This window comes from Entelurus aequoreus, linkage group LG21 (genome assembly GCF_033978785.1).
Source record: "Entelurus aequoreus isolate RoL-2023_Sb linkage group LG21, RoL_Eaeq_v1.1, whole genome shotgun sequence".
NCBI classification, from domain to species: domain Eukaryota; kingdom Metazoa; phylum Chordata; class Actinopteri; order Syngnathiformes; family Syngnathidae; genus Entelurus; species Entelurus aequoreus.
Genome location: NC_084751.1, coordinates 18,276,943 through 18,287,307, shown reverse-complemented (window position 1 = coordinate 18,287,307; position 10,365 = coordinate 18,276,943). Strand labels below are relative to the sequence as shown.

Sequence of the window (10,365 nt, the reverse complement as noted above, 5' to 3'; positions counted from 1 at the left end):
AGATCTCCATCGAGACAGAGAGACTTTTAAAACTGAAGAAAGATAAGGAAGACTTCTATAAACAAGTTATCGATGCTTTTGTTCAGAAGGAGTGGCGCATGGACTTGATTTATAAGTAAAGGTAAGACCATAATAACGTTTTTTTTATTACATGTGCTTTTTTGTGTGCTACAGTTTGTATGTGTAAAGTTAAAGTTAAGTTAAAGTACCAATGATTGTCACACACACTAGGTGTGGTGAAATTTGTCCTCTGCATTTGACCCATCCCCTTGATCACCCCCTAGGAGGTGAGGGGAGCAGTGGGCAGCAAGTTTGCAACTTTTGGTCGCTGATTAAAAAAAAGCCTTGCCCCTACCGGAAGTAGCGTGACGTCACAGGAGGTAGGATTCCTCACAATTCCCCGTTGTTTACAATGGAGCGAGAGAGATTCGGACCGAGAAAGCGACGATTACCGTATTTTCCGCACCATAAGCCGCACCTAAAAACCACAATTTTTGTCAAAAGCAGACAGTGCGGCTAATAACCCGGTGCGCCTTATATATGGATTAATATTCATATTTATTTTCATAAGGTTTAGGTCTCGCAACTACGGTAAACAGTCGCCATCTTTTTTCCCCGTAAAAGAGGAAGCGCTTCTTCTTCTACGGTAAGCAACCGCCCCCATAGAAGAGGAAGCGCTTCTTCTTCTACTGTAAGCAACCGCCAAGGTGAGCACCCGCCCCCGGAGAAGAAGAAGCTCGCGGATATTTAATTTCATTTGTTTTTCTGTAAAGACAACAAAATGTCTCCTACTAAGAGACACGCGTACAAGGTTCCACTGGCTTTTGATATTCATGTGAACCGCACTGTGGATACAACGGGAGCACGTACGGTGAATATTCGCACCACAGGGAATGAGAAGTCGTCCTACTGTGGTTGTAGCTTGCCATGCTAACGGCCAGAAACTTCCACCCACGGTGATATTCAAAAGGAAGACCTTGCCAAAAGAGAACTTTCCAGCCGGCGTCATCATAAAAGCTAACTCGAAGGGATGGATGGATGAAGAAAAGATGAGCGAGTGGTTGATAGACGTTTACGCGAAGACACTGGGTGACTTTTTTCACGCAGCGCCGTTCCTGTTGATCTACGACTGCATGCGCGTCCACATCACAGATGGTGTCAAAAAACAAGTGAAGCACACCGAAGAAGAATAATTCGAGGGATTTGTAGATGAGTAATAACTTCAGAAAGTGAGCTTTAAATGTTTATTTTGTGTGTTGTGTGACACTAACGTATGAGCAACGTTGAGTTATTGATGTTGCTATTGCTCTGCACTATTTTGAGTGTTACTATTTTTGTGATTGCACATTTGCACATTACATTTTGGGAGTGAACAGAGTTGTTAGAACGCTGGTTTGTAATATATTATTAAAGTTTGACTGACCTATCTGACTGTTTTGTTGACATTCCCTTTAGCGTAGCGTAGGTGCGGCTAATAGCACGGGGCGGCTAACAGGTAAACAAAGTTTTGAAATATGCCGTTCATTAAACGTGCGGCTAATAACACGGGGCGCCTTATGGTGCGGAAAATACGGTACCCCATTAATTTGAGCGAGGATGAAAGATTTGTGGATGAAGAACGTTAGAGTGAAGAACTAGAGAGGCAGTGCAGGGTGTATCTTTTTTCGCTCTGACCGTAACTTAGGTACAAGGTCTCATTGGATTCCACACACTCTCTTTTTTCTATTGTGGATCACGGATTTGTATTTTAAACCACCTCGGATACTATATCCTCTTGAAAATGAGAGTCGAGAACACGAAATGGACATTAGCAGTGACTTTTATCTCCACGACAATACATCAGCGAAGCTCATTAGCTACTGAGCTAACGTGATAGCATCTGGCTCAAATGCAGATAGAAACAAAATAAATAAATCCCTGACAGGAAGGATAGACAGAAGATCAACAACACTGTTCTGGCTCTGCCATTAGTATTGTGTGCACTGGCTCTTTAAGAGAATCAGGAAGTGAGTGTCCTGGCCATGCTGCGCAGAGATGATGATGTAATGTGATTCAGACCACGGAGACAGCATGTTGTTCTGTTCTGTAGCTGTGTTAGAGTTCATAAAGGCATTCCCTGTGAGTATTGCAGTAAAAAATGATGTTTAGATGGAATATATGTTAGAAAGTAGTACATTTAAGTAGTTCATTTAATGTTTAAGGAACTATTTACAAGTCTTATTTTGAATGCATTATTTTGGCTCATATCAATGTAATGAGACAGTATATGATTTATGTTAAGCTTTAATTAATAATTGCTGCATTATTTGTGTATACTGATGCATCTATACTGTATCTGTTTGTTATAGTTTCACACCTGCCATATAAAAACAGGTCCAACTCATCCTGACGTCTGCGACTTCTTGTGTGGGGGTGTTTAACTAACTGGAAAGTGAAAAGGTTTCATGAAGCCAGTACAGTGAAAAGGGAACCCTTTCGATGAACTGCTGAACCCCAGGCTGCACTGTCATACGCTGTTTTCAGACCAGCACGACAGACGTTGTTAAGTCAGCGTAAAGGCATAGTGAGTACATCAACACGAACAATGGAGAACGCTGAATCTACGGTTTTCCGGGCAAGCAGATCGTCTGGAAGCAGATCGTCTGCCGCAAGTCTAACGTTAGCAGCTGCCTCAGCACATGCAAAAGCAGAAGCTGCCCAGGCCAGAGCTGCATTTGCAAAGAAAGAAATAGAAATTAAACTAGAAAAAGCTAGATTGGAAGCAACACTCCATGCACTCGAGAAGGAAGGTGAAGCACAAGCTGCCGCCGCCGAAGCAGCAGTGATGGAGGACGCTGCTGCAAGATTGGAAACGACAGTGGAACATTATATTCATCTGCCCTCACTCCAAAGCGCCCATGAGCGGACAGCTGAATACATAAGAAAACACAGTGAGCCCAGCATTGAGCCCAGTGATAAAGAGCCACGTGAAATAAACAAAGGACATTAAACTAGATGAAGGGATGAACAAAGTAAAAATTAAGGAATCAGATAGGCAACAGGAATCTGTACCCACAGTCTCAAAAGACTATCAGCCCCAAAGACCCCCAGAAAACAGTGCCCATAATATTCCTATGTATACAACGCCCTCTACTGTCCGCAACCAGTATTACTCACCCGCTCAATATCATTCTAATGACACTAATGAACTTGCTAAATATCTAGTAAGGAGTCAGTTGTTAACGTCTGAGCTCACAAAGTTTGATGACAAACCAGAAAATTATTTAGCTTGGAAAACATCATTCACTAACGCTACCGAGAGTCTTGATCTTAAAGCTGGGGAAGAAATTGACCTCCTGATTAAATCACTGGGCCCAGAGTCAGTTAAACATGCACGACGTATCAGAGCAGTGAATATAAATAAATCACCAGCTGCATTACAACTCATCTGGGACAGGCTAGAAGAGACCTAAGGTTCGTCAGAGGCCATAGAGGGCGCTCTTTTTGCAAAACTTGACCAGTTCCCCAAAATAGGGCCAAAAGATCACCTAAAACTAAGAGAGCTAAGCGATTTACTGTTGGAAATCAATTCAGCAAAGCAAGAAGGATATTTACATGGACTGTCCTATCTTGATACAGCAAGAGGCATCGCTGCAATCGTGGAAAAATTGCCGTATGGACTACAAGACAGATGGATGATGGAAGGCTCACGCTACAAACAGGAATATAAAGTAGTTTTTCCTCCTTTTACCTTCTTTCTGCAGTTTATTCAGACACAAGCAAAGGCACGCAACGACCCAAGCTTCCATATCCAGCCATCATTCATCAGCGGAGTAAAAAAGGACAGATTTGGAGAAAATTACAGTAACAACCGCACAACAGTTTCAGTGCATAAAACAAGCGTAACAGCCACACCCACTAATGAACCAGACAAATGGTGTCCTGTACATAACAGACCTCATGCACTACAACATTGTAGAGGTTTTAAGGAAAAACCTCTACAAGAAAGGAAGAGACTGTTAAAGCAACATAATATATGTTACAAGTGCTGTGCATCTACCAGACATGTGGCTCGTGACTGTGAAGCAGCAGTTAAATGTTCTGAATGTGACTCTGACAAGCACCCTTCTCCCTTGCATCCAGACTCACCTTCCCTTCCTCTCAGGTCTTCCTTACCTCCAGCATATCACGGCGGGGAGCAAGAAGATGGGCAGGAGGAAACAGTCGTTGCAAGTTGCACTGAGGTATGTGGGGAGGGCTTTTTAGGAAAGTCATGTTCTAAAATATGCCTGGTCAGTGTTTACCCAGCTAATGACCGCAGCAAGAGCAAAAGAATGTACGCCATGTTGGACGACCAGAGTAACTTGTCATTGGCACGCTCTGAGTTTTTCGATATGTTCAAAGTTAACAGCCTTGCAGCGCCATACACTCTGCGGACCTGTTCTGGTGTAGGTCTCACAGCTGGTCGCAGAGCCTCTGGTTACGTCATAGAGTCCATAGATGGCGCCACTGCAATACAGCTACCAATGTTGATCGAGTGTAACATGATACCAAACAAAAGAGAGGAAATTCCCACTCCAGCCGCTGCACAAGGTCATCCTCATCTCGAACGTATTGCACACAAAATACCACCTCTAGATGACAGTGCTGAGATTTTTCTATTACTCGGAAGGGACATTCTAAGAGTCCATAAAGTGCGCAGTCAAATCAATGGAACACACAATGCACCATATGCACAGAGGCTGGATCTAGGCTGGATTATATTGGGAGAAGTTTGCTTGGGCAGCACTCATAAGCCTTCAGAGGTCACCAGTTTAAAGACTCACGTTCTAGCAAATGGGAGGCCCACTCATTTTCCTCCTTGTGAAAATCACTTCACTATCAAATCAGAGACTAATCTTCCAGATCGACAGCTAGCTCTCAGTAGCACAAAAATGAAAGAAAATGCAAGCAACGTAAGCTTTGGAAGAGATGTTTTCTGTCAGACTAAAAATGACAACAAGCTTGCACCTTCGATGGAGGATCTGTTATTCCTCAAAATTATGGACAATGAGTTCACACAAAATGAGTCAAAGAGCTGCGTGGCCCCACTACCTTTTCGTGAGCCAAGGAGAATACTACCAAACAACCGCCAGTATGCAGTTAGTCGCCTCAAGTCACTGCAACGCACACTCATAAAAAACCCAGAAATGCAGTCCCACCTCACAGACTTTATGCAAAAGATGATGGACAATGGACATGCTGAGCTTGCACCCCCAGTACAGAAAAACAAAGAGTATTGGTATTTGCCCTTTTTCTGAGTCTACCATCCACAGAACAAATCGCAGATAAGAGTGGTATTTGACTCCAGCGCACAGTTTGAAGGTATGTCACTTAATGATGCGTTACTCTCAGGGCCTAACCTAAACAACAGTCTATTGGGTGTACTAGTGAGGTTTAGGAAGCATAAAGTTGCAATAACCGCAGACATTCAGCAGATGTTTTACTGCTTTCTAGTAAGAGAGGACTGTAGAGATGTTTTAAGATTTGTGTGGCACAAAGACAACAACCCCAAAAATGACATAGTGGACTACAGAATGTGCGTCCATGTTTTTGGCAATAGCCCCTCCCCTGCAGTAGCAACCTATGGGCTAAGAAGAGCTGCACAACAAGGTGAGGAAAAATACGGGGCAGATGTGCGTCAGTTTGTTGAAAGAGACTTTTATGTGGATGATGCCTTGAAGTCTGTTCCCACTGAGCAAGGCGCCCCCAATCTTGTCAAAAGAACACAAGAAATGCTAGCAGCCTCAAATCTCCGGCTCCTCAAAATAGCCTCCAACAAAGTTGAGGTGATGGATGCTTTTCCAGTGGAGGACCGTGCCAAAGATCTCCAGGATTTGGACCTGTTCAAGGACGACCTTCCTGATCAGCGAAGCCTTGGCATAAAATGGAACATAATTTCAGACTATTTCACCTTTCACATCCCCCATACAGAAAAACCCTACACACGCAGAGGGGTCCTTTCAACAGTAAACAGTGTATTTGACCCGCTAGGGTTTCTGTCTCCAGTCATCATCCAAGGACGACTCTTTTTGAGAGAGCTTTCGCTGCACACTACAGAGTGGGATTCAGCCCTGCCCGAGGACATGATAGGGAAATGGATAGAATGGCAGCAGTCCCTACAATGCCTCAGTAACCTCCAAATGCCGCGCACATACTCCAACATCCCACTTTCTCAAGCCAAATGTGTAGAACTATGCATCTTTTCGGACGCATCTATGAAAGCAATATGTACAGTTGCTTATATTAAAGTTACCGCTGCTGATGGCACAACAGAAGTTGGCTTTGTTCTGGGTAAGGCACAACTCACCCCCCAGCCGGAGCTTACAGTCCCCAGGCTTGAACTCTGTGCAGCAGTTATGGCTGTGGAAATGGCAGAAGTGATAAGCGATGAGATTGACCATAGAATAGACAAAATTGGCTTCTACACAGATAGCAAGGTGATCCTGGGCTATATCAACAACCAGTCAAGGCGCTTCTACATCTATGTAAACAACCGTGTTAGACGCATCAGAGAGTGGCACTTCGTCGCAACGGATCAAAATCCTGCTGACCACAGCTCATGCGCTGTCCCAGCTTCAGAGTTGCAGAAAACGTCATGGTTCACAGGGCCGGCCTTCCTACAGTGCTCTTCAGACATCCAGCCAGAGCAACATCTGTATGAGCTACTGGAGCCAGACAGTAATGCAGAGGTGCGCCCAGAGGTAAGAACCCTCTGCACAAACACTACAAAAACCGTGTTAGACACAAAACGCTGGGAACGCTTTTCCTCATGGAAATCACTGAAAAGAACTGTAGCAAACCTGATTCACGTAGCACAATGCTTCTCCTTTTCCAAAACAAACAAAGACTGTACTGGTTGGCATATCTGTAAAACAGCCATTACATGTGAACTGTTAGAGCAAGCTGAGAACATCATGATGAAAAATGTTCAGCAAGAAACGTATGCAGATGAGATCAAATGCATTTCAGCAAAACAAAATCTTTCCAAACACAGCCCGCTCATAAAGCTTAACCCCATCATTGGAAATGACAGCCTATTGAGAGTCAGTGGTCGCATTATTCGCTCAGGCTTAGAAGCAAAAGAAATGAATCCTATTATATTACCAGGCACCAACTACATAACCACCCTCCTTGTGCGACATCACCATGAAAAGGTTAACCACCAAGGGAGACACTTTACCGAAGGAGCGGTCAGAGAAAGTGGCCTGTGGATTGTAGGTGCAAAAAGGTGCATTGGCAAAGTTATAAACAAGTGTGTTACATGCAAGAAACTGAGAGGAAAGTTTGAGGAGCAAATAATGAGTGACCTGCCAGTAGACCGACTTCAGCTAGAGCCCCCCTTTTCTTATGTGGACTTGGACACTTTTGGCCCATGGGAAGTATTCACAAGGCGTACAAGAGGAGGACAGGCTAACAGCAAACGGTGGGCAGTACTCTTTACCTGCTTGTGCACAAGGGCTGTTCACATTGAAGTTGTGGAGGAGATGAGCTCATCAAGTTTTATCAATGCACTGAGGCGCTTTTTTGCGCTGAGAGGTCCTGCTAAACAGCTACGCTCCGACTGTGGCACTAATTTTATTGGTGCTCACAAAGAGATCACAACGTCAGTGCCAGACGAGAACAAAGTGCAACAATATTTACAGGAACACAAGTGCACATGGGTATTCAACCCACCCCATTCATCCCATATGGGGGGAGTATGGGAACGTATGATCGGCCTGGCGAGGCGCATTCTGGACAACATGTTGCTGCAAGCTGGTCGTGCTCAACTTACCCATGAAATACTGACTACATTTCTTGCAGAAGTCACGGCCATAATGAATGCCCGCCCGCTAATACCAGTCTCATCAGACCCAGAGCATCCTTTCATTCTAAGCCCTGCTATGCTGCTCACACAAAAAATGCATGCTGTTCCTCCAATCTGTGACAACATCGACCAGAAGGAGATGCTGAAGAGCCACTGGAAGCGTGTTCAGTTCCTCGCAGACAACTTCTGGAGCAGGTGGCAAAAGGAGTATCTCAGCAGCCTCCAATCTCGTCAGAAATGGCACCACAAAAGGACTGACATTAAAGAAGGGGATGTAGTACTCCTTAAGGACGAACAAACAAGAAGAAATGAGTGGCCAATGGGCGTCATTGCAAAGACAGTTCCCAGTGTCGATGGAACCGTGAGAAAGGTTGAGGTTAGAGTCGCTAACCAAGGGACTGTTAAGACTTATTTTAGACCCATATCAGAATTGGTTTTTCTGTTATCCGGTGATGTTTAAGTTTGTTTATTTGTGGTATCCATAGGATGCCAGACGGGGAGTGTTCTGGCTCTGCCATTAGTATTGTGTGCACTGGCTCTTTAAGAGAATCAGGAAGTGAGTGTCCTGGCCATGCTGCGCAGAGATGATGATGTAATGTGATTCAGACCACGGAGACGGCATGTTGTTCTGTTCTGTAGCTGTGTTAGAGTTCATAAAGGCATTCCCTGTGAGCATTGCAGTAAAAAATGATGTTTAGATGGAATATATGTTAGAAAGTAGTACATTTAAGTAGTTCATTTAATGTTTAAGGAACTACCGTATTTCCTTGAATAGCCGCAGGGGCGTTAATTAATTTAAAACCTCCTGTCACTCCTGCGGTAATTATTTTAAAACCTCTTCTCACTCCGGCGTTTACCAAAAGGAATCCATAAAATTTAGGCGTGCGCTTTGAGTGTGATGTAAGCATACCATCATGAAAAGCACATTTAATTAAAAAAAACGTTATTATGGTCTTACCTGTACTTATAAATGGAGTCCATTTGCAGCTCCTTCTGACCAAAAGCATCGATAACTTGTTTATAGAAGTCTTCATTATTTTCTTTTTTCCTTTTTAAAAGTCTCTGTCTCGATGGAGATATTCCTTTAATTATTACCTCCTGCTTCCATTGAAAGTCCAGTTTAGAAAACTGTTTTATTTTAGATACCGGTATGTAATCCTCCTTGTTAAAAGGGAAAAAAAATAATCTCTTGCTGCGTGTGTTCACTTCTTCTGCAGTACCGGAAGTCGCAAGAAGGATCACTAGCGCGGCAGCGCCCTCTACCACCAGGAGGCGGGAGTCATTTAATGACTTATACAGTATTTCACACACGCAGCTACGGTATATTAATAAAACATAGCTGCTTACTGTTCTCTTTAGCATACTGTACCGGTATTCAATAGCTTGGACCTTAAATCCTACTGAATAGCTCTTTATCTTTTTTCCTTTGTGCGATTGTAAACTACTGAAAGCAGCTTCCTCCATTTTGAAAATGAGGACAGATGCGTCACTCGTGACGTAACGAATTTGACCCGGTGGAAGTTCTCGCCATATGCTAAATATTTTGCGAAACGAGTTTGACCCGGTGAAAATTATAGACATGCGATAATAAAATTAATATTTTGCGAAACGAATTTGATCCGGCTTCAATAATAAACCGGCGATAAGGCCAAGCATGCGTTAATTATTTTGAGAAACGTGTTTGACCCGGCAGTAATTCTAGACGTGCGAATACTATATTCCCTGCGCCAATTCAAGGAAATACGGTATTTACAAGTCTTATTTTGAATGCATTATTTTGGCTCATATCAATGTAATGAGACAGTATATGATTTATGTTAAGCTTTAATTAATAATTGCTGCATTATTTGTGTATACTGATGCATCTATACTGTATCTGTTTGTTATAGTTTCACACCTGCCATATAAAAACGAGTCCAACTCATCCTGACGTCTGCGACTTCTTGTGTGGGGGTGTTTAACTAACTGGAAAGTGAAAAGGTTTCATGAAGCCAGTACAAATACTATTAAACCATGGACATGTAACTACACGGTTAATAATTTCCAGCTTGGCGAAGCTTAACAATGCTGTGTTGCTAACGACGCCATTGAAGCTAACTTATCAACCGGACCTCACAGAGCTATGCTAAAAACATTTGCTATCCACCTACGCCAGTCAGCCCTCATCTGCTCATCAACACCCGTGCTCACCTGCGTTCCAGCGATCGACGGAGCGGCGAAGGACTTCACCCGATCACAGATGCGGTCGGCGAGACGGAGGAAGTTAAGGTGAGTTCGCCGGCTAACGCGTCTGCTATCCATCTCTGTCTTCCTGGTTGTGTTGCTGTAGTCCGCAGCTAATACACCGATCCCACCTACAACTTTCTTTTTTGCAGTCTCCATTGTTCATTAAACAAATTGCAAAAGATTGACCAACACAGATGTCCAGAATACTGTGGAATTTTTCGATGAAAACAGAGCAGTTTGTATGGTGACACATTGGGTCCGAATACTTCCGTTGCCGTCGTGACGTCGCGCGCATACGTCATCATACAGAG

The 10,365-nt window shown here is 43.6% G+C and overlaps 1 protein-coding gene across 1 annotated transcript; it reads left to right on the top strand.

Moving 5' to 3' along the window:
- Positions 1–2,067: 2,067 nt before the first annotated feature.
- On the top strand, positions 2,068–9,723 carry LOC133638463 (uncharacterized). Its single transcript, XM_062031104.1, has 3 exons — positions 2,068–2,118; positions 2,349–3,710; positions 4,145–9,723. The coding sequence occupies exon 3, from the start codon at positions 5,346–5,348 to the stop codon at positions 8,286–8,288; it is 2,943 nt and encodes a 980-aa protein (XP_061887088.1). The 5' UTR covers positions 2,068–2,118; positions 2,349–3,710; positions 4,145–5,345; the 3' UTR covers positions 8,289–9,723.
- Positions 9,724–10,365: the final 642 nt, after the last annotated feature.

What these genes read in the sequence shown, in the direction of transcription:
- LOC133638463 (XM_062031104.1), top strand. Translation starts at nt 5,346, where the DNA reads ATGTCACTTAATGATGCGTTACTCTCAGGGCCTAACCTAAACAACAGT.